At 47.3% G+C, this 24441-nt stretch overlaps 1 protein-coding gene across 3 annotated transcripts in view; it reads right to left on the bottom strand.

The window, feature by feature from the left end:
• Rxrg (retinoid X receptor gamma) overlaps positions 1-24441 on the bottom strand; it is a 154590-nt gene that overhangs the window by 21431 nt on the left and 108718 nt on the right. The window contains exons 1-2 of one of the 3 annotated variants that reach the window (XM_052737500.1): positions 20934-21400; positions 5173-5420 (exon numbers count right to left, since the gene is read on the bottom strand). In XM_052737500.1, the coding sequence (XP_052593460.1) occupies positions 5173-5420; positions 20934-21009 (324 nt within the window). In that variant the 5' untranslated portion in view covers positions 21010-21400. Of the gene's footprint in view, positions 1-5172; positions 5421-20933; positions 21401-24441 lie in introns of those variants that run through there. The other 2 variants (XM_052737501.1, XM_052737499.1) reach the window with 2 other exon arrangements.

Genomic DNA, 24441 nt, shown 5'->3' with positions numbered 1-24441 from the left:
GAACGGGGCAGGCGCACACTGGCTCATCTTCTCCTTGCAGATTCGGTGAGTGGTCGATGCCTCCTGGATACATCTGGAGCCATTTCTGAACTGCCTTCAATGTCAATTATTCCACCCAGGCCAGACTCAGTGTTCGGTTCCTACTCCAGGGTGCAGACCCCACCTCTAATCTTGTAATGGGTCTGGTCCACCACCTGGATCCTGGTCTGCCCTTCCTCTTCCTCACTATGGATCTTGACCAGGTCCTATCACTCAGCAGAATTTGTTTTCCTCATCTCTGGACTAGATCAGTGCTTTTTCAAATGATGGGTGTGTGTGTGTGTGTGTGTGTGTGTGTGTGTGTGTGTGTGTGTCCTAGATATGAAAAAGTTGAGACTACCTATCTTCTGAACATGCTTTAACCAAAACTGATTTGTTTCTTGAGACGGTGTCTCACTCTGGATCGCAGGCTAGCTCTGAAATAATCCTCCTGCCTCTGCTTCCCAAGCACTGGTATTACAGGTGAGCACCACCATGCCCAGCTAACCAAGTCTTTTTTTTAATTGATATGTGTATTAAACTTCCAAATACAATTTTGTTTGAAGACTTATAGTTTGGTTTCTCTTTATCATCAGATTGGATAATCTTTAGACCTATTCCAACTGTAATATTTGCAGTTTTATGAAAATATTTGCTATAAAAATGTAAACATTTGAGAGGGTAAGAACTCAATTGTCAATAAATTAGCAAGCCAAAAAAAAAAAAAAATCAATAGGGATAGCATCCAGGTCAGGCAGTAGGGGTCAGTAGGGGAAAGAGAGGAGGGAAAGGCCAAATATTTGTAGGACCTTTTCAGAGTCTGCCCAACAGAATTAGACTGACAAATATACAGCACTTTGCACACACACATGAGCATGCACGTGAACACACACACAATGAAATCTGTAGCCTAGATGACTACATGAAAAGTGTTCAGATGCCCTCTCGGATCTAGATGTGGTATTTGAAAATTGTTCCCTCTCCTAAGATGCTCCCAAAAGAGACTGAATCATATAGCTATACATATATAAAATTCACATCTATAATTCATATCTATATGCATATGCATATATAATTTGTGTATAATTCATATGTAACATATATGTGTATATGATTCACATATATGTATGTCTATATAATTTATATATGTGTATATATGTGTATATATGTGTATATATGTGTATATATATATATATATATATATATATATATATATATAAAATCTCTAGTGCCTCGAATTGGGCATGGTTCTGCGAATACTGGTTGGAACAAACTTCTCTAGAGCCTTTCAGCAACAGAGTACCTGAATCAAGGATCAGTTTGTAGAATATATATCATGTAGGAATAATAATAACAACAACAATAATAATACCCTCTGGCTGCCCCAGGGCATTACAGAACTCGGGAAGCATTTTTCAATTCCCTATCTCCTTTGACATTCATTAAAATCCCCTTAGGAAAATCAGGGCAAGCATTTGTGCCCCACAGTAGAGAAAATGAAACTCAAACAGAGAAGAGCTAAAGTGGTTTGTGAAAGGTCACACGGTCCTTTCCAGTCCATGCCAGCTCAGTTCTCCTTGGTCCTCAAGATCTAAAACCCAGAGCCCACTCAGAGGAGTTCAAAGAGAATAACAACTGAGCAGAGCGGGAGACCCCGTCTGCTTTCCCGCACCAAGCACTCCCTCCCCCCAGCACTCCCGAGTTGTACTCACAGGTCACGGAAAGAGCATGCTTCAGGGGCGAGCTCCCACAGACCCAGGGCTGAGCAGAGAAGGCGGGATGTAGGAACAATCCCTACCCAAGGCCTCAGAGTCTACGTCTCTGTGGCTAGCACCAAGACCTTTTGCCGTGTGTCACCTGGTTAACTGGGCAAAGTTCTGCTGCTGCTGTGAGTGGTTCCGGAGCCCATGCCCAGAGCGCTGCTTGCTGTCTGAGGTCGCTTCACCAGCACTTGGCAAGCTTAATATAGCTGCCAGAGCCAAACTTGGCCCAGCCTCTGCACACAGCCCAGTTGGCCAGGACCAAAGCGTTCAGCTGACCTTTCAACCCCGATCCCTCTGTACAGGCATAGGGTCCAGGAATAGAGGCCCTGACACACGGCTCTGAAGATGAATTTATTGGCCAGGTTTGACTTAGTCAGAAGTCTTCACTGTGATTACTAAGTGCAGCCTCAGACAGTGGCTGCCTGCTTCCTACCCACAGGTCCTGCCACTCTCCCGACTTACCCTGGTTTATATGTCTTCACAGATAGGATGATTGTTATTTTTAACTGTCTTGTTTATTCCTTAGGTTTTTGTTTGTTTTGAATGTGCAGCTACATTTACTGCACTTTCATACCTCCAAACAGAGTGGAATCAAATAACACTCATGCACTGTAGGTCTTCACAGTTTTTACTATGTACGCATTTATTCATGAACTTACTAATTGTGTGTGTGTGTGTGTGTGTGTGTGTGTGTGTGTGTGTGTGTGTGTGTGTTCCTGTCTGTGGAGACCAGAAGTCAACCTCAGGTAGTAGTCCTCAGTAGCCATCCACCTCGTGTTTTGGGCCAGGAAAGAACTTTTTTTCTAATTTGACCTTCAGGTGATTGGATGATAACTGTCCAAAGTAGGGTAGGTACATTGGATTATTCATTCTACCCAGGAGTAACCTATAAATGTCAGCCTCATCAAAAACACTGTCATAGAGATATTCATAATAATGTTTATACAGACAAGCTGAGCATCATAAAGACTACCAATGCTGCCCCCTGCCCCGAAAGTATGTAGAAGGAGGGGGTGTGGTGTGGTGATATTTTGTTTGTGCTCTCACAAACAAAGCTTGCCTGGAGATCAGAGTGTGGAGCTAGCCACTGGAGGCCAGGCAGTGGTGGCTCACACCTGTAATCCCAGCACTTGGGAGGAGGAAACAGGAAGCGATATGGCTGGGCAGAGAGAGGAAGTGATAAGGTGGGGTGGAAACAGGAGCTCGGCCCTTTCAGGCTGAGGATTCGGTAGAGGTGAGAAGTCTCTCTAGTGGCTGGCTGCTCGGTTTCTCTGATCTTTCAGTTTTCACCCTGATATCTGACTCTGGGTTTTTATTATTAAGATCAAGTAGGATTCCTGCTACAGTGGGGAGTGCTGGCTGTACACAGAGAGAAAGGAAGGTATAGTAAATGGGATTATTGTTCCTAAATCTTCACTTCTAAAATGTTCCATATCCTTTGTGCTTTGCCCTTGTAGTAATTCCTACCAGAATAGGCACAGCCTGTTTCCCCCTCCACCACAGATAAAATCATCTTTACGGTGTTCTTTGGCCATGATGTCTATGGGGGGGTCATCTTGACAGTGTTGAGGTGAGAAGACTTGCCCACTATGGGTGGCACTGCCCCCTAGGCATGGCACTATCACATGGTTACTGGACTGTGTAATAGTGGAGAAAGCAAGCCGAGCACTAGTTTGAAGGCAATGCCGTTCTCAGACTCTCGACGATGGCTGTAATGTGACGAGCAGTCTCACCTCCCCACAGTTTTGGACTGTCACCCAGAACGATGAGCCAGAACAAACCCTTTCTCCCTTAAGTTGCTTCTGTCAGGGAATTTTATCACAGTAACAGGAAAAGAAACTAAGACAGCACTTTTGTGGACAGACCATGAAGAACTGTTTCCTAGTTAGCTCTTGATCCTTTACCCTAAGACACAAAGGACAAAGTCCTGCTAGCATGTTAGGCCCATATGAAGCATGGGTATCTTTAGTGGAAGGTAAATACTTGTTTTTGCAAGCTTTACTGACGCAAGGATTGCTTTTCTTTAAAGAATTTTATTAATTTTTATTTTATGTGTATGTGTGTTCTGCCTGCATGTCTGTTTGTTCTTCCATCTGTGAAGTGTCTGCAGAGGCCAGAGGAGGGCATTAAATCCCCTGGATGGGGAGTTACAGGCAATTGTGAGCCGCCATAAGGGCACTGGGAACCAAACCCAAGTCCTCTGCAAGAGCAGTAAGTGCTCTTAATCACTGAGCACCCCAGCCTGGGGATTATATTTTTATACAGCATTATGATGGCAGTGGCCAACCACTCCAAGAGGGGAAAGCTGCCAATCTTAGAAGAAAGGCAGAGCCTGCTGGCCATCCTGGGAGCTCCACAGAGCGGTGATCCAGGTCTGCTGTGCATACACCTTTTCTCCACTGCATCAGGAGACACCCAGAATTCAGGTTATATTTTCTCCTTGACTCCCCTTAGTCTCAAGCACAATATGGACGTATGTATACCTAGTTCTAGATTTGTCTATGCACTGTGCCTGCCTCTTTCCCCTCTCAGTCGAAAATGCTTAGCAAAGACTTGCCCTGATCATTTCTATATTCCCTTCAGCAAAAGCATACGGTATTTCATTGTCTGGGTACTCATTCCTGTGTGTGTACGTAAGTACGCATGTGTGTAGGATACACATGTGTATCGAGGCCAGAGGTTGACAGGAGTGGCCAGGAAGCCCTCATGGATCCTCCTGTCTCTACCTTCTCAGCACTAGGATCACAGGCGCATGCTGTGCCCTGCTTTTATTGTGGGGGTTGGGGATCCAAACTTAGTTCCTCATGCCTGCATGGCAAGCATTTTACAGGTGGAGCCATTTCTCCAACCCCCTAGGTCAGAGGTTCTCAACCTTCCTAATGCTGTGCCCGTTTAATACAGTTCCTCATGTTGTGGTGACTGCCAACCATGAAGTTATTGTTATTGCTGCTGTTATGAATCATAATGTAAATATCTAATATGCAGGATATGTGATACAGGGCCCTCCAATGGGTTGCAACCCATAGGTTGAGAACCACTGCTCTAGACACTCATGATGAAATAAGGAAAATGAAAGGGGTCTACAAATACCCAGACAGATGATGAAATCACATCCAGGAAGCCCACGAGAGAAGGGCCCTTGTGGCCGGCCACAATCTCATGGACTACAAGTTTTGCTGTCAGGTCCACAGGCCTTCTCAGACTGAAGGCACAAGAATGAGGTCCTGAAGGAGAGCAGTCTACAGAGGTAATCCAATTGCTTCAAAAACCTCACAGTGAGCGCCTGCCTATGGCTCCAGCTCCAGCTCTTGGACTGGTCTGTGGTCTACCCTAGGAGCAGCCTCAGGCCTTGAAGATGGCTAAACGAACCTTGGAGAGAAAGAACACCTACCTGAGAGCTGGGTGGGGCCACCAGGTTGATTCCTGGAGGGGCTGCCAATGCTCCTGAGGGTGGACCCATGGCTGAAGTGATGACTCGGTACGGGGAACCGAGGGCATTGAGGGGGGTTCCCACAGCACTCAGTGTCCGTGGGGCACTCACTGGGGTGTCCGTGTAGCTGGGGTGGCTGTCCATTGGCTTCCCTGTGGGCAAGGCTGCTGATGGGCTCATGGAGGTGGAGCCAGTGTGGCCAGGCGAGCCTGGGAAAGGAAAAGCATAGGTCATGACGGGTTAGGGAAGCAAAGACAAGGCTCCTGTGGAGACAGGAGCCTATCCCGCCCCTGATTTTGTTTCCTGGATCCTTCCCCTTCTCTTGGCCACTCCTACAAATGCCAGTTGCTCAGATAAGCAAAGTGCATGGAGGAGAGAGCTTGGCCTAGAAGAGGGAGTCACTGATGTCTTAGTTCTCTGAGTTTCTCCCTGCATCCACCAGAGCCTAAACGGGGTGCACAGCAAATACAACAAATGCATGGCTCACAAGTCCCCAGGCCTCTGTGACTGTGTCCCGGGCCAGTCAGTCAGGAAAGGTAAGCCAATGCCCATGTGAGGAACAGAGTGAGCAGGTGCCCAAGCTTTACCAAGATCCCCTACCTCAGGTTTACCTACTCCCCCAGATGCAAACTGGAATGACTGAAGTGGCTTTGTGGGTACCAGAGCCCAGTAAGCACAGCCAGACCAGTGCGCATGGGCTTGTAGACAGCACTCCCACCTCCGGGGATAGGGTGTCATGCCGTGAGTGCCTGTGGAAGAGGTTCTGAGAGCATGGGAGCAGTGGCCGGGTGGTCAGCGTTAACTATTTTTCTCAGCTCAGTTGAACCCATGTTTCCTGTAGCTAGTAACTAACGCAAGACGAAAGAGATGGACGGGTGTTCTCCCGTCACCTTGAGAGCCCACCACGAACCACTCTCTCCAGCAGGGTTACGAACCCAGTCTCTGCAAAACAGTCTAGAAAACTTAGCAAGGGCACCCCACCACCACCGAAACTGTGGCCCTGGGTCCCTGAGCAGCTGATATGAAAGGCCAGATGCAAAGAAATGTGCAAAATTGCTGCCCTTAGTTCAGCCCTGGCACCTTGTTGTACACAGGGAGAGAGAAGGAAAACTGAGTGGTTAGTGAGTGTGGCCTACAGGAGAAGCTGCCCAATTCCAAACGCCTCCCGTGAATCACACTCTGTCCGACTGAGGTAGAATCCTGAGCAGTAAGTGCTAATGTTAGGAGGTAAGGAACAACTCTCTCCCTCAAAGTTCTGGGGTTGAACAAGGGGTTATCAGAAATTAACTGTGGAATTGGTCTTAAACGTGTCTGTCTGGAGTTTCTCTTGGCTCTTCCTCTTCCTCAGTTAAGGTTTGCCTAAGGAAAGGAGTTACTCTAGGGCTGGCAAGATGGCTCGATGGGTAAGGGCACCAACTGCCAGGTCTAGAGACTGAAGTTCCAACCCTGGAACCCACATAGTGGAAGGAGAAATAACCGACTCCCACAAGCTGTCCTCTGACTCCCATACATGCACTGTGGCATGTGTATTCATGCATCTAGACACACACACACACACACACACACACACACACACACACACACACACTCAATCAATCAATCAAGGCAAAAAAATTAAAGAGGAAACAATTGTTTCTTGAAGAGAACAATCTCAAGACCCCACACTCACTCACACCTGGGCCCAATGTCCTACTTTTATCTAAAGTTATCATTCTGAAGGGAATTATTCAAACTTTTTTTAAAGCAATAAATTGATTTTAGAGAAATACTGAGTGTAAGGACTAATCTTCATTGTCGACCTGACTGGATTTAGAATCACCTAGGAGACACACCTGGGCAAGTCTGTTTCCAGATAGGTTTAACTGAGGAGGGAAAACCCACCCTGAATGAAGGCATCATAACCCTATGGATGGGGGCTCTGAACTGAATAAAAGGGGGCAAAGGACAATGGCAGGTGGGTGCTGGCCTTCCTCCTTCTCTGCTTCCTGATCTGCTTGGATATGACCAAACAGCCCCACACCACAGACAGAGGCTAGTCCTGCTGCAACACCTCCCCCACCATGATGGACTGCATCCCCTGAACCCTGAGCCAAAATAAACCCTCATCCCTCAAGCTGCTTCCTTCCAGGTTCATTGTCATGGGAACGAGTCAAGGAACAATACGCCAAATACAAAGTATATTCTCCCCATAAAACTGTGAAAATCAGCATCAAATGATTTTTAAGGAACATTGACTCCTTCCCAAAAAGAGAAAAAACAACAACAACAACAAAAACAGCTAGATGTGGTGATATAGACCTTTAATCCTAGCACTTGGGAGGCAGAAGCAGTCAGCTCTCTGAGTCCCAGGCTAGCCTGGTGTGTACAAAGCAAGTTCCAGGACAGTCAGAGCTACACAGAGAAACCCTATCTCAAAAAGAAGAAGAAGAAGAAGAAGAAGAAGAAGAAGAAGAAGAAGAAGAAGAAGAAGAAGAAGAAGAAGAAGAAGAAGAAGAAGAAGAAGAAGGAGAAGAAGAAGAGGAGGAGGAGGAGGAGGAGGAAGAGGAGGAGGGGGAGGAGGGGGAGGAGGAGGAGGAGGAAGGGAGGGAGAGAGGCAGGAAAGGAGGGATGGATTGATTGACCTGCACAGCAACATAGAAATAGATACTAGAGACTGTATAAGTTGTTTCATAGACAACTGAGATGGTAACATGCAAACAATTTGAAAATCAAAGCCTATTGTTACTGCCACTAGTGAAAATGAAGGCGATTTGACTATGAACTGCAGTGGTGGGAGGGGTCCTTTGTTGAGAGAGGATGAAATAGTGCACATGCCCAGTTATTGTCTTAGAGGTGTGCAGGGCCAGCAAGATGGCTCAGTGGGTAAGGGCACCTGCTACCAAATCTGATGACCTGAGGATCTTGTCCAGGACTCACATAGTAGGAGAGAACTAACTCCGTAGGTCATGCTCTGATCTCCCACATGCCATGTCACATGTATGCAACAGATAAGTACACACACACATACACACATACACACACACACACACACACACACACTCACTCACTCACTCACTCTCACGCAAGCAAAAAATAAATATAATTTTTACTTTCAAAAACCATTAATGTGGCTCACTTCTGATGCGTCAGTGAACCCAGAAGGGGTAGACGAGTCACAACCAGATTTTCCAAAATAAAATCAAACTCAAGGAGACAAATGCATCTTGCACAAATGTTTTGTGGAACTCTGTCCCTCACAATGACCTAGTAATTCTTAGAAATGGTAGTTTTGCTTTGAGCAAAGATATTGAACTCTTCTGTGGGTTGAATATGTCCCTCCAAAACTCATTTGGAACTCAAACCCCAGGTTTGAGGAGGTAAAAAGCACCTCAGGATGCACCCTCATGAATGGATCGATGCCCTTCTGAAGAAGCTTCAGAATGCTATGAAGCCTTCCAAGATCTCTTCTGCACGTGAGGAAACAGCATTTGTCTCTTTTCCAATCCTTCCATCACCAGAGGATCAGAATTCACAGAGTGCATTACGATCGGAGTGGGAAAACCAGCCCTCACTAGACACTGAGTCTGTCAGGGCTTTGATCTTGGACTTTGAAGTCTCAGGAATCATAAGTAAAAAAGGTCATTATTTATGAATTAGCCAGACTGAAGTACCTTGTTATAGCAGCAGGGATGAACAGCTGATTGCTTGGGTTCACTTTGAATGAGGACCCTGCCTCTGCATCCTGTCTACCTTGCTGGCTCCCTGGTCCTGCACCTTGAACTTCTATCATTTGCAATATGCCAACTGCCCAGAGACCTAGAAAATGCCCTTGAACTATTTTACTGGGTTCATTTTCTTTCTTGAATCAGCAGCTTTTTTTTTTTTTTTTTTTTTTAATAAAATGACTTATCTGTTGGAAATTCCTAAGGAGGCCCCCTTCTTTCTGAAAAGTGTTTTCTTTTCATGGGCCTCATTTCTCCCAGCAGGGAACTCGTACTTGGTAGCCTCTCCGATCCTTCCAGCTAGCTCTGTTCTGTGAGTGATGCCCAGAGCACAGCCTTCAGGCATTCGAGAGAAAGGACAGGCGATGGTGGTCTGGAATGGTCTGTGGTTAGCCACTGGCTGAGGGGGCCCTGCCATCGCCAGCTGGACTGGACTTCATTAGGCCTTCAGGCTGTCTGGCAAGTATAGTTTGAAATGCTGAGTATCGTCAGGAACCCAAACCGTGGCAAGAACAGGTAGAGTACAGAAAGAACACTATCGCTTTCCAAAGTGTGTTATAACACTGTGGCCTCAGGTATAATCCTAAAGAGGAGGAGACACAAGCTTGGACATGGAGAAATGCCTGAGGGTGACCTCTGGGCTCCACTTTTTCAGCCATTGTAAACTTCCGTTTTCTTAAGCAACCAAAATTTACTTCATCAGAGTTCTGAGCACAGCAAGTCCAGCATCTGTATGCTGTTATGGTGTTGAGTCTGCTCGCCTCGGTTTGCAGGTACCCTCCTTGCTGTGTCCTCCATGTGTGCCTGCTCCTGGGTCTCTCCCTCTTCTTACAACCCAAGTCCTGTTGAACTTCTCTGTGGAACTGTGTGGACTGAGACAACCATGCCTGCCTCAGCGAAGGAGAGAGAATGCCTGAGATCCCCGGCCCAGTGGTAGCCTCGGGAAAGCTTGCTACTCTGTAGGGAGTGTGGGGAAGGGACTGTATGTGAGAGTCACAGAAGACTAGTCTGAGAGAGATCAAAGGGCTGTGGGGGTGTGGCTCAGTGGCAGCACTTGTCTGTAGCGCATAAGGCCTTGGGTTCAGGATCTAGCACTAAAATGTGGATTGGTCCAATTCAAGTGAATAGTGAACGCTCAGGTAAGGGTTCAGCTAGAAACACCTACACAGGCACACTGGGGTTTTTAATATTGGATTTTCTAAACGACTGGTTCATAAACAGCCCAAAGTGCTCCTCTGTCACCCCAGCTACCCAGTGCCATCCTTAGGTCCCCACATATCATCTCATCATCCAGTCCGGCACACAGGTCCCCTTGGATGACTTCCCTTCAGAATTCCTAGTGACCAGTGGTCATTCTTTGCTTGTCCAGCTAGCATGGGCCACATGCACCTGGACTAACGGTGAATGTGAACCAGCACATTTGTAGAGCACGACATCACGCCACCATGTCAGAAGGTTGGACACCCCTGCTCTAAACAATCACCACAGTTCCTAGCACTGTGCTCAAAATGGCATTTGTTGGCTAATTCTTGACCAGTGGAGCATTTGTTCACTGCTATATATAAGTAGATGTAGAATACAGCAACAGAAGTTATTTGCATAAGAAACAATGTTCCTGACAGTTATCAAAACCAAAACTTGTGGAACCTCTAAACAACAAATGAAGTGTGTGTGTATACAAGAGGGGGGTGGGAGGAACAGAAAATAGAGAGAAGACGAGAAAGAGACAGATACTTCTTGAGAAGTACTGAGATGTACAGAATTCTTACCAAGGTAAGGAGTTGCTTAGCAACCGATCCTCCGCCAATGAAAGTGAAATGTCAAGCCTGTAGTCTTTCTGACTGGCCAGACAAGGGAGCAAACGGCCTGACGGGTCCACCCCTTGGCTGCTGTGCCAGGGTGGAGAGTTTGCTTTCCCGCTGGCAGCCCTCTTCAGGAGGGCAAGGAGACGTGTCACGAGCCATTGATAATGGCTAATGCCCACCCATGGGGAAGGGGACAGTTTCTCAGAACCGGAGTCTCCACAATAAGCTGGGGCGAGGGGGAGCATCCTGGGGCCCTGTCCCACTCTGGTTTCTCCCACGGTGGGGACCATCCCACACCCGAGTCTCCCTCCTTTCATCCAGTAGAAAGACGTTGTGCCTAAGCTGACAATCACAATAGTCGATGCCTGGCTTGTTCTTTGTTTAAGGAAAACTTACACATCCTTTCCCTACTTGGCTCTGAACACACTGGCAGGCTGCTGAGCCAGTTCGGCAGGGGACTGCCATAGGAAGGGCTTTAACTGACACTTTTTGTGTTGTCTCCTCTCCTGAATAAAAATAATAGCTAATAGTATTGAGGGATTGCCATGAGCCAGACAGAGTTCGCAACACTTTACATATATTAACTCACCTCATGCCAACAACCCTTGGAGGCTGGCACTTTTTAAAAAAAAATTATATTAGCACATATTCATTATAGGAATTGATGGGGTTCATTTGTGATACTCTCATGCACGTGTGTCATATACTTTGGGGCTGGCACTCTTATTGTCCCTGCTTGTGTGGATGTGAAACCTGGGAGACTGGGATCAAACAGCTTACATAAGGGAGCAAGGCATTGAGACCATGGAAGGCACCAGCGCTCGACTCTAATCCCAGCCCCTCTGGTTGTACAATGGTAGCTCCTGGCAGTTTCCTGAGATGGTCCTTCCCTCCTCTTTCTTCTTGATTCGGTTCTTAGCCTCTCTCAGGATCCTGACTCTGAATCCTTCCAACAGGACCTCCTAGTCCTGAGTCCAGCTCTTCATAGTCCAAACCCCAGCCATATATGGTTCCCTTCTGCAGGACTCCTGCCCCGCACCGCCTTCCACGGAGAGCCATCCTGCACTAGGATTTGCTAAGATATCCCTTCTATACTTGAATCATTATTGGCATTTTCTAAAGCACTTTCACATCAATATCTGGGCTGGATGGAAAGATATTTTTTTATATACCCATTAAACTGGAACAGAGCTGGATGTCTTAACAGGTGTGGAAAACAAGGTATTAGAAACAAGACTCCCCGGATGGGGAGCCCACCTAGAAGCAGGCCCAGAGAGGGAGACTCCTCTGCAGCCAAAGCCTTTCCTGGATTTTTTAAGAGAGAAGAAACAAGAACTTGTCCAGAATGGAAAACATGGAGAAATGACCCTGCTTCTGCCTCTGGGGTTGCTCAGTGCTGTGCATGTCCACAGTCACTGAGAGGGAAGTAAGGGGGAGGCCAAAATGATGCACTGGTGGTGATCTGCTGCGGGGCTGGGACCGGCTGCAGAGGCAGACAGCCTTTCCCAGCCACTGAGGGAGCTCTGCTAGACCGGCACAGTTCAGGAAGAGGCTGTGTGGTGGCGTCTCCCAGGGCTTCAAAGGGGCGGGGGGGGGGGGGGGGGGGGGGGGGGGGGGGGGGGGGAGGATGATGTGCTTTTTTTTTTTCATCTTTTCTTTTTCCTCCACATCCCCTCCCCGTCCCCCATTCCTCCCGACTCCCTCCACTCCCACCCTAAAATCTGTGATGATGGAGTGGTGAAAAGCAGGGAAAGATTGATAATCAGCCTCATTATTACCAGCATTATATATAATTATAGCAAAACCTCACTCATTTGGATCAATTGAGAGGAAAATCAGTTTAAATTCCTGACAAGTTGGCAGATTACTTTTAAATTACAATTTTATTACTTCTAAGTAACACACGTGAATAGTTTGTGTTTCAAGTACCGTAAGCTAATGGTTACTAAGTGGGATTCTATAAAACCTGCTTTAAAAGACTCTTTTGTAATTAACACCCCGTTAATATGCTAATGACATTCCGACTATGCTTTTTAAATTGCTTGAAAACAGATGTATCCTAAATAGGCTCAACGCTTCTCTCACCAGCTTATTTGCTTAGCAAACCTTTATTTTTTTGTAAATCAGCAAATACAAACCAGTTCATACCATGATTAGTTTTTTTCTAATGTTTATTACTTGTGAATGTGTACAGATTCTCGTGTATGAATGTAAACACGAGTGTGCCGAGGCACGTGTGTGTGGAGGCCAGACGACAACCTCAAGTGTTAGTCATCCACGTCACCTTGCGTGAGACATGCTTGGTGGTGGTGATGGTAGTGGTGGTGGTTAAGTTAGTTTTGCTAGGCTGGCTCACCCCAGGGCTTCCTCTCCTGGCTCCGCCTCCCTCTCTTGGCTCCGCCTCCCTCTCCTGGCTCCTCCTCCCATCTCCAGGTAGAGACTCTCTGTGTTCAAGTGGCCTCTGAGGATTCCAACTCACATCCTCACACTCATTCAGAAAGTGCTTTTACCCACTGGGCCATCCTCCCCAGTGCCCTATCATCTTTCTTAATTTATTATGTCATAAATTAATAAGACTATATTGCTTTTGATTAGGAATCAGACTTACAAGATTTCAAGAACTACCTTGGTTTATTAAAGGGGGAATGAGCTCAGAGATGGATCTGCTCAGGGCCACACCAGGCAAAGCCCAGGTCTTCTGATCCTCAAACCAAGCATATCGTACCCACTAAAGGATGCCTATCATCGTGGGGTTCTTGGTGAATCTGTGCTGCTATTTCCATAGTAACTTTTGGCTTTTTCCAAGACCATTTTTGAGTGCTATGTGCCAGGCTCCACGACAAACCTTTGAGATGAAACCATTCCCCCTTGAGGCCACTATTCGTTTCTTTCCAGCTACAGTCTGGTGCATGGCTGTTTGTGAGGAGAGACTTATCCCCATTAGGCAGATCAGCAAACAGAGGTTCCTGATGACACCGTGGCTCTTTCAAGAGGGCTTGTTATGAATTACTGTAGTCAGTGCTGTGTATACCTTAGAGTTGGGGGTCTAACCTCACACCGTGTTAGTCTGCCTCTCTTTGGATAGTTTTACTCACACACTACTTTCCCACTCAGGACCAAATATAAGTAAGCCTGGTTGGTCCAGACGGGTATGGTGTTGCCCCCTAACAAATGAGATGTACCAGGGGATCCCACTGACAAAAAGAACCTGTCTATCCCACAAGCCAGGTCCATATGCTGGTACCATGTACTCGATGAGCCCTTCTAACCGTGTACCAATGGGAGTTTGAGGCAGGTGCTGAGGGTGCCACCAAACAACTTTTCATCGCTGAGGTCTCTGAACATTAGTTCTGCCCACCACAGCTCTTTAACCCATGGCCTTTAGCTCTCTAGGTTGTTCAGGTTCTCCCAGCCTCTGAATAAGGATAGCCTTCTCCAAAGACTGCAGTCACCTTACATTACAGGAAATATATTTCTATACAACGTTACCCCCGGCTTCATCTGTTCTTGGGTTCTAAATACCTGAAGTTTTCAGATTTATACACTTAAACTCAGCCTAAGAGAAATTTCCAGAAACAATGGAGCCTCAAATGTTTTCAAGAATTTGGAGCCCGTGCGTGTACTCCAAGAAGCCAACAGGGGACAGGTCCTACACACACCAGGTTTTTAGCCCTTAAGTTGAATGAATGAATGAATGAATGAATGAATGAATGATCAGGCATCCTCTCATCGGTCCAGGGAACTACTTCGCTGCTCTCTGACTTCTGCTCTGCTCTCTTCATTGCTGGAGCTGAGAGAACACAGGCACTCTGACCCCCAAGGCATCCATGAGGCTGCTTCCCATTCACACTCATGACTAGTAAGATGGAAAAGAGAGACAAAGATCTTGCGTCCCAGAAACGAAACTCAAGCAAACAGCCTAAAATATTTATTAAGCACTTTCCTTGCCAGTCTTCTAACTTCTTGTAAATGTTCTTTTGATTTAAAGATCACAGCCTTTTCCATTTTTAGAGTTCAGATATCAATTCTGAAATTCTAACAGGAGCTTGAGTTGACCTTGAACCTGGAAACCCTTACTGTGCCCACCCCCTGCCCTCTTCTAGACACAGCAGCTGACAAGGGCAACAAAAGGCTCTTTAATTCACAGGTGAGAAAACAGGAGTCAGGAGTGAGCAAGGTCCCTGGAAGAGCAGGGGTAGGAGGTCCCCGATCATGGCAGCCTCCTGAGCACCCGCCCTGGAATGATATGCTGACCTGTGACTGTCTGAAACCTGTGCTTTTCCAGGAATCAAATCCAGGTCATGTTTACGTCAGCATGTCCCAGTGCACAGTCTGATACTTCAAGACAGACATCCCCAGTGAGCACCCTGACTGTCATCATAGAGCCTTCATCCAGTAACTGATGGAAGCAGATGCAGAGATCCACAGCCAAGCACCAGGCCGAGCTCCAGGAGTCCAGTCGAAGAGAGAGAAGAGGGATTCTATGAGCAAAGGGGCATCAAGATCATGGTGGGGAAACCTACAGAGACAACCAAACCAAACTAGTGGGAACTCATAAACTTTAGACCAACAGCTGTGGAGACTGCATGGGACTGGACTAGGCCCTCTGCATAAGTGAAACAGTTGTGTAGCTGGACCTGCTTAAGGGGCCCCTGGCAGTAGGATCAGGACCCATCCCTGGTGCATGAGCTGGCCTTTTGGAGCCCACTACCTATGATGTGGGACACCTCACACAGCCTTGATGAAGGGGGAGGGGCGGGGGTGTGTGTGCTTAGACTTGCCTCTACTGAATCTACCAGGCTCTGCTGACTCCTCATGGGAGAACTTGCCTTGTTGGAGGAGGCAATGGGGGGTAGGTTGAGGAGGAAGGCTGGAGGGGCGGGAGGAGAGAGGAGAGGGGGATCTGTGATTGATATGTAAAATGAATAAAAAAAAATATTCCTTACAAGAAAAAAAAAAGACAGATATCCCTCTCATAAGGAGGGTGGGGGTGGGAGGGTACATGTACATACAGAATTCCGGTCACATTTAATGTCAGCCTCCAAATGTTGTGTAGAAAGGGGGAACAGACTTCTATAGAGTATTTATAATTTTCCATGCTCAAAAAAAAAAAAAATCTAAACCCTTACAAGTGTAGGTCAATGTTTACCCACTCAAAGCGGACAGCAGGGAAGGGGAGGACCCCGTGGCTGAGCTGCATGCTCCTGTTCCTCTTCCTGCCCACTCAGGGTTGCTCCGATGGAACTGCGACAACCAGTATGAAGGTGACATCCATCCCTACACCCTGGCCAAGCTACATGTGCTTTTCCTAAGCATCTCCAACAGTCCGTCACTGGACAGATGACCTAAGGGATGCTGTCTGACTGTGAGAACTCAGCATCCGTGACAGAGAAACCAGAAGAAATGTGTTTTACAGCCAGGGTGTTGGGAGTCACAACTAACAGGAAAGAACAATCAGAAATGGTAATAGAACTTCTCCCGAGAAATCCCCTAGGGACCAGGAGCCCTGCTGGAGCACAGCCACATCTGGAGCTGTCTCTTCACCGCAAGGGTTCACGTGAGCACCTCTCACAGATGCAGCGTGGCCTGCCAAAGTGTACGCTGCTCACCGTCCGGCCAAGCCCGGCCCCAGAATGGGAAACTCCAGCACCTATTAAAAATCAAATGTGATCCACCTAGGGGGAAATAAAAAGATTAACCTTTGTCTTGTCACCTGCCTCCTCCCGAAGATATTTTATTCTTCTGCTACAGTGATTCAAAAGAGAAAAAGTAAGCGCTAGGAACCCTAAGTTCTAAACAATAAAAAGTAGGGATGTAAGTTGTTCTTACAAGTAACTCACCCATTTCATTTCTGGGACTCCTTCCTACCTCCTACCCCACCCTCCCTCTGGCCCTGGGCGTGGCCACACAGTGTAAGGTTAAGCTCTGCAGCCCTGGCTTGAGTCACCTGGACTCCGATCCTGCCTGGACCCTGCTCCTTACTGGCAGGATGACCTTGGACAGTTTGCTCAAGCTCTCTAGGCTTCTGCTTTCCTGTCTGCAAAATGGGAAAAAATGATAGTATCTTACCTCCAAGGATCCCAGAGAACACTAACATATACATACATGTAGTGCCCCAGGGAGTGCTTGGCACACAGTAAGTGCCTAGTAAATGCTGACTATTACTTCCACTCTTGTGAAGATGACTGAGTGAGGATTGGATCCATCTCATGAGAGCCACCCAAGCCCAGGAATTCTAAAAAAATAAATGTCTTGCATTTCCTGAACTCCGTGTCATGCACTTTTGCACCAGAAAGGAAAACAACAGCTTCCTTCAGTAGCCTTGACATCAAACACCCAGGGCTAAAGGCCCAGCTCTCAGCAGACTCAGATGCTATATACCTTGGGGGATGTGAAAGATTTCTCTTTGTATAGTTTCTTCTCTTGGTTGCTATTGATCAATCTACCTCTTTTTAATATTGTAAATGTTTCAGAAAATAGTTTATCCTAAATATATTCCTTCCTACATCTCATAAACAGTTATTTCTTCCTACATAAACCCTAACCACTTATGCCCATGGTAGCGTTCAATTAACCACCCACACATCGGCGGAGGGAAAAATATGTTCTGGAAAATACACACATGTGTGTATACATACATACACAAACGCTGCCAACATGACTCTCCTCTGTGGCTATTCTCAAGTTGAAAGGGGGCAGTTTCTATGCCAAAGCCAGGTCAGGTGGGCAGGACTCTTAAAAATCAGGAAGTCCCTAAGAAGCCACCAGTTAACGCCCCAGAGGTCACTGTTGGTCATAAGCTATTCTGCAGTTTATTTCTCAAGGGCCAGGCCACTGTGATCAGCCCAATTTTCCAGGCTGGAGTGAGGCGGACTGCTGCCCCTATCCTTGCAAAGTAAGTGTGCCAGCTTCAAAAGCTGTGCGCTGGCTGCTCTGCAGAGCATGCACCTGCAGCCTGACTACCTGGCTTTAAGGGCCAGCTGTATCATTTCTAGTTGTGAGGGTCCTTTAGCTCCCAAAGCCTTCAGTTACTCTTCTCTAAAAAAAAAATAGAAGAGCGGCCAGTGTCAGCGAGCCTGCTGGCTGCTGGGTTGGCCACAGCAGAGCACTCACACTGACAGCTGGCCCCTGGCACCCTCTGCCCCTTCTCTTCTCTTCCCTGGGATTACCGCACAATTAGATGCAATTAGATGGGGGTATCACAAGCTTTGTCTTGAATCTTCAATGGGAAGCATACTTGGATAACAAGTCTTTTCCTGTTCAGTTGGCAAACCCAAGACTTAGCCAAGAAGGAGAAAACCATTCTCCTAACATCCAGGGCAGAGTCCAAGCCCAAGAGTGGGCACGTTGCAGGTCCCTGTGGGCACTGGCCTTCAGCCACATCATAAGCATGGCCCAGACATGAGTGTTACTCTCCAACAGTGATATTGCTGCTACCCTAGAGATTCTTACAGGACCCCAGAACCTTCTGTGGCTCCATTTGCTAATATGTGCAAAGGTAGGAGTCATCCCGCACTGTCCTTAGGGAGTCAGAGGCATGGTGGCTGCAGGTGATGTCCCCAGGGTTCCCGGCCTGCAGTCGGATCCCCCTCCTGCATAACAGGCTCTTAGTACAGAAGGGCCAGAGTCCTTTGGCTCTGAGCATAGACCTCCTCTTAATTGGCTCATGCAAACGAAATGGAAAATATCCACAGAACCAAGCAAAGTAAGTCATTCCTTCCTTGGGAATGACAACAAAAAGTGTCATTAGAAGCAAGCATTCAAACAACCCTTCCCCGTGTTATATCAGATCTGATATAACAATTACACTAAATACTGCAGCCTCCACATTTATTAACGTTGAAGCCAGCAAAATGTGTGGGTTTTTGCAGATTTAGTTGTACATTTTTTCCAGATCCCCAATTCATTCTTCTACAGTAATATCTGGTATTTAAATTGATTTGCATGTTGGCTTCTGAGCAAAATGGGAGGGATGGAAATATTAATTTGTATCTGGTACCAAATGTACAGACTATACTTTTTTTCATGGGCTAGCTATCTCATGTAATTCTCAAAACAAAACTCTAAGAATGAGATTACAAATCCCACTTTAGAGATTGGAGATGAGAAGGTCTAGAGAGCTTCAGCAGCTTGCCTGAGATCACACAAATAAATGATGAAAAATTAAGGACCAAAGCCAGCTATCTCATTCTGTCTGTCTGTCTGTCTGTCTCTCTCTCTCTCTCTCTCTGCATGTGTGTGTGTGTGTGTGTGTGTGTGTGTGTGTGTGTGTGTGTGTGTGTGTGTGTGTTTCTGGTTGTTACATCAGGTGAAAGCAATTCTACTATAAGTTTGAGTCAGAGATGTTTCTGGAAGCACTTTTCGACTCTACCCTTCATCCCCTTGGACTAATCTCAGCCTTCTTTTAGGCCTCAGCTTGGTATCTATCCAAATGAGACACCCTCGCCTCTCTAAGGTCTCTGAGTTGCTACCATTTCACAGTTCCAGCATTCAGCCCCCAAGGAATCTTAGACTAGTCCCTCTTTCTTCTTCCGTTTTGAAGCCATCATCCCGCAGATCCTGAGGATCTAAAGAATCAGGCTGAAGATAAACATGCCCCCCAAACAACCAAGCTCATGTGCAAGGGGTAAGCTCGTCTCAGCCCCAAAGGGGCTGAGATGGGAGTGGAGAAGGGCTCAACGACAACCTGGAAGCCTCATGTCAGGTCATATTATTGGCCACCACGCTCAGCCATCAAACTGGCCCAAATAACTCGAGCTTTACCATGGGCCCATTCCCATGTTCCCTTGCGCCCGGGCCCTTTCCATGGGCCCATTCCCATGTTCCCTTGCGCCCGGGCCCTTTCCATGGGCCCATTCCCATGTTCCCTTGCGCCCGGGCCCTTTCCATGGGCCCATTCCCATGTTCCCTTGCGCCCAGGCCCTTATTATGGGCCCATTCCCACGTTCCCTTGCCCCCAGACCCAGTTTTCTAATGCTTCGGCCACTGTACACAGTACCGCATTACTGTGTCTATCTAAGGAGCCTCCCTCAGTGCAAAGGGTAATGTGTCATTTACATTCAGTCTCCAGGTGCCTGGCCCCTGATTGGCTCGTACAGTCGCTGGATGCACTCTGAAGGAATGAGACACCCCTCACCCAAAGCCTCCCAACAAGGGACAGTCGCGTGTCACAATGCCTCACAGAGGATACAGTCTAGTAAAGTGACAAACTTTCTTCCCAGGCCTTTGGAAAAATTGGCTCTTGTTCATAGAGAAGGTCAAGAGAGCAGGGACTTCACTTCTTAAGACCTTGCAAATCTGTCTGCTTTTCCAGGCCTGCCAGAATCCATAGAGCAGAGCCTCTGACTTTGATTCCCAGGAATATGAACTCCGTGCCACCAACCAGACACATGAGAAGTCAGTTGGGTTGATGGCTGCTTGCATTTACACATGGTTGGGTGTCTGGACTACTCCTGTCTCTGGAGGTAGGGAGTCCTCAGGACAGATGTGCCTGGGCAGGCAGCCCATGAACTCAGCCTCCTGGGGTGTGAGTGACTCCCCTGCCTGGTGTGATTACTTAGAGCCTCAGTTTGCAGGTTCAGTCTCAGAGCTTGGCCTTCCCTACCCCCAGCCCTAGATCTCGACCCCCAGAGCGGAAATGATGACAGCAACCCTTGCTGTGGAATTGGGGGCAGCAGCAGGGGAGGAGAGAGGAGGCTATTAGCAAATCAAAAGGGGGAAACGCAGGGAGGAGAGCAGGGTGGCAAATTAAAGGGGTATGTTTCCTTTTTGAAAATCCAATGTAAAGAGATCAGCTTTTAAGTAAAAACAACCTTGCCCGTGTTGTAAAGTATTTCCAGCACTTTTTGCCCAAGCAAAACCTTTTACACCACTTTTTTCCTCTCATTACAAATTAAATAAAAGGCACATCTTAGCAATTTCCCTCACTGTTTCACTTTTCACACCCACAGGACATGTGGGGTTGCAGCGAGCTCTTTATCTTTGTTTCAGACCCTCTCCAACCGGCTGGTTTAGACTCTCGGAATACCCCAGGCCCTTCTTCTGATATGCAAACACGCCTTCACCTTGGGACCACTCTCTCTTCTGCACGGATAAGCACCCACGAAACACGCGGTACACGCACTGCACATGCATATGAACATACATGCCCGCCTTCCAATTCCAAGCTACGTTATCCTGTTTCCTCCCTGCCTCTCCCCGACAGGTTCCCACTCACACGGTGAAGCCCCGGTGAGGTCCTTACCACCAAAGCCGGTGGGAAACTTCATGAAGTGGGAATAATTTCCATACATGTTGGCTGTTCAGTTCATTCCTCGGCCGCGCTTCTGAAGAGTGTACAGCCTCTCCCCCGCTCCCAGGCACAGCCCGGCTTCCTTCAACTTGGGCTAACAAGAGTGGCCATCGCTTGCTAGCAGCCAGGGGAGCGCAGGCTGGGCCAGCCCTCTGGGATTAGTCAGGAATCTGCCTCTAGATCCGAGAGTCCACATAGTGTTGAGAGGCTGTGGCGGCGGCAGCAGCTGGTGCCTGTCAGTAATCACGCATAATGCTGCCGCCGCTGCTACTCTTCTTGCCTCTTGCCGCCGCCGCGGTCGCTGATGCTGCTGCTGCTGCTGCTGCTGCTGCCGCCGCCGCCGCCGCCGCCACCACCGCGCCTGAGATCCTGTTGCTAGTTTGATTAACTCTGGGTTGGGCTGCTGTGAGCGACTCTTCCAGCTCCCCCGCTAGTCCCCAGAGGTCCCTACCGGGTGGCACAATCTATTAGCTGGGAACCAATCGATGTGTGAGTGCCCTAGTAGGTCAGGAGAGAGGGGGAGGTGGCAGGCGATAGAAGACTCTTTAGGTGCCTTTTTCCTTGACTCGCACCCACAAAAAAATCAATGGGGTTTTATTAAAATGCATTTTCTCACTCTGGCTCCTCTCTGTCCAGTGCATTTGTTATTTGATCTGTGAAAGGGGGCGGGGGGTGGGGGCCAAGAGAGAACAGAGCCCTTTCATAAGCACAAAATTAGAAAAGCATGAGACTAGATGCCCAAAGACGAAAAACTCAAATAGAGCAGCCTTTAGATTTGGGCTGGGCCCCTCCTGCTTGGGTGGCCAGCCACAGTGGTCCATGCTCTAACAATGGAAGCCTGACCCAGCAGGCAAGACCAGAGCTAGTTCACAAGGAAGCCTACAAGTAGGATGCTTCCAACAGATAGGAAGGGGATGTTGCCTCCACAAAGTGGTACTCACACTGATGGTTCACGGCGGGGGATAACTTCACCTTGAGCACCATCATTGTGGTGTCTGCTCAAGGGTCATCCCTGCTTCCTCACTGACACAGAGTCCCTTGAATAGATGGATAGAAGTCTAAGTCCCTTTGGTATTTGGGTCTGATGTATAGAAAGCACTGCTCAGCCTATATTTGAATATCTTCAGTGTTAGGGAACTCACTACCATCCCATTTCATCTCCAGAGAGCATTCGCCACCCTACTTCTTCTCCCTACTGCTTCTGCACTCAGGATCTCAGCTACTCTTTGAAGCCACAGAAGAGAAGTCTATGGGGTTTATCGTCGAATCATCTGGAAGACAAAGCTCTGCCATGCCAAACACACTCTTGTCTAGATGTCCCTGGTTCTTCCAGACAGTTCATGTATCACTAAGAGTTCATGACTATTCAAAACATCCAGGGGGCTGGGGAGATGGTTCCGTGAGTAAGAATGCTTGATGTGCATGTTTGAGAATCTGAGTTCAGATCCCCAGTGCCCATTGAACAAAGCTAAATGTGGCCATGTGCACCTATAACCCCAACACTGGGGAGGGGGTGGAGCCAGGAAGATTGATTGATGGGACTGGCTAGCCACCAGCCTAGTTGAAGAAGAAACTGTGAGCTTTGGGTTTGGAGAAAGACCTTGTCTCAAAAGAACAGAGTAGAAAGTGATAGAAGACATCCTTTTCTGACCTCTGCATTTGCATGCATGGGCATACACACTTGCATACAGACATACATGAACCAACCAACCAATCACACACACACACACACACACACACACACACACACACACACACACACATGCCTTGTTTCTAATAATGTTGTTTCTATAAACACCCTCAAGGAAGAGAACGGTGTTGACCAGACTTGCATGATTACTCTAGTATGGGCCTAGTATTGTTCTTCAAGTGATGGGCACGCTGTGAGCACTCCCCAAGGGCCATTGTCATAGGATGGGAACTGAGGGGTTTCACAAAGGATGAAGGTTTCTCCTGATACTGCACAGGACATAAATAGTCAGAGAGGCAAATCAAACCAAAGTACTGTGGGACAAAATCAACATTTGAACTCTAGAAGAAACCAAAATGAAAACTAAGAAAAACGTGCCAGAGGCACGGACAAAATCGAGAGGATGGAAGAGGAGGCTCTGAAGGGGACCCGAGCGACAGGAGTCAAGTAGGAGGGTCACAGTGGGACAGTGAGAACGGACACTGGGTCTCAAAGCATTAATCCAGGGTGGGCTGATGTAAGCAGCGCAGTGCAGCTCCCAGGAGGCCCGCTTGCTCACATGGGCTGGCATCTGGGCTCTGCGTGCTAATTCACAAAGAACTAACTTGATAAAATCCTCCCCACTCATGCCATGCTCACCTTTATGTGCATCCCTCACCCAAGTCCTGGATGATTGGTTTGGGGGCCTACTTGCATTGTTGACCTGTGTTCCTCTAAAATGAAAAATTTTAGGGCATGCCTTCCTCATTCCAGCTATTTTGGAACATGTTTCTGTTAGCCAGTGTCTCTCTTATACATATCCCCATTTCATGACTTCTGAAAAAGCAACAGATGGCCTCCCATGTCTTATCCAACCCATTAATCCAAATGTTGAAAGGAATATATATCAAAGATAGCATCTTATACCACTAGAAAATCCATCCCTTGGTGCCAAGTCTGAGGCCAGTCTTGCTGCAAACCCCAACTCTATTGCTACGGCCCAGTGATATCTGTCAATTACTGAATCTCCCTGGGCTGTGACTATTCAGCGAACCCACAAGTGCCCACCACTTAAACTATGACAGAGGCATGATGCATGTTCCACATGTACAAGCTAATCTGATGATGGCCATGAAGATGGCATGACAACTCGGTGAGGCACTTTAGTTCACTTTCCTTAAATAAGCTCCACCAGCTAGCTATCCCCTTCAATGAGAAACAAGAATGCAGTCCAACTACCACCTGTTCCCAATTGTCTGTCTTCTCCGCCGTGGTGTCTGAAGCAAGTGTCTCAATCAAGAACAAACCACGTTTTCTATGATACGCCTGTCAGAAAGGAAACATGTTGTCTCAATTGGCTGTTGGATGATTCCATGCTTACAAGAACTCTTTTAAGTATTCAGACACTCAGAAACCATCCTTTAAAATGCTCCCTCGAGAGCCTAGCCCAGCGTTAATGTCGAGACGATCTGTTGGTGGTTTACTTCTCTTGCCACTGTTAGGTATCTTTTCAACTTCTTTTCCTCACAGAATGAGCAAGTTCCTTTAAAAAATATTTTTATTATTTTATGTGTGTGGGCGTTTTTATTGCATGTTATGTCTGTGTGCCATGTGTCTAGTACCTGTAGAGATCAGAAGAGGACATAGCACCCCATGGAACTGGAGATACAGATGGTTGTGAACCATCATGTGGGTGCTGGGGATTGAATCCAGGTTCTCTGGAAGAGCAGCCAGTGCTTTTAACCACTAAACCGTTTCTTTACC

This window comes from Peromyscus californicus, unplaced genomic scaffold, assembly GCF_007827085.1.
Source record: "Peromyscus californicus insignis strain IS unplaced genomic scaffold, ASM782708v3 Scaffold_14__1_contigs__length_90479793_seg_2, whole genome shotgun sequence".
NCBI classification, from domain to species: domain Eukaryota; kingdom Metazoa; phylum Chordata; class Mammalia; order Rodentia; family Cricetidae; genus Peromyscus; species Peromyscus californicus.
Note: the sequence above shows the minus strand (reverse complement) of the source record. Positions and strands in the feature narration are given on the sequence as shown.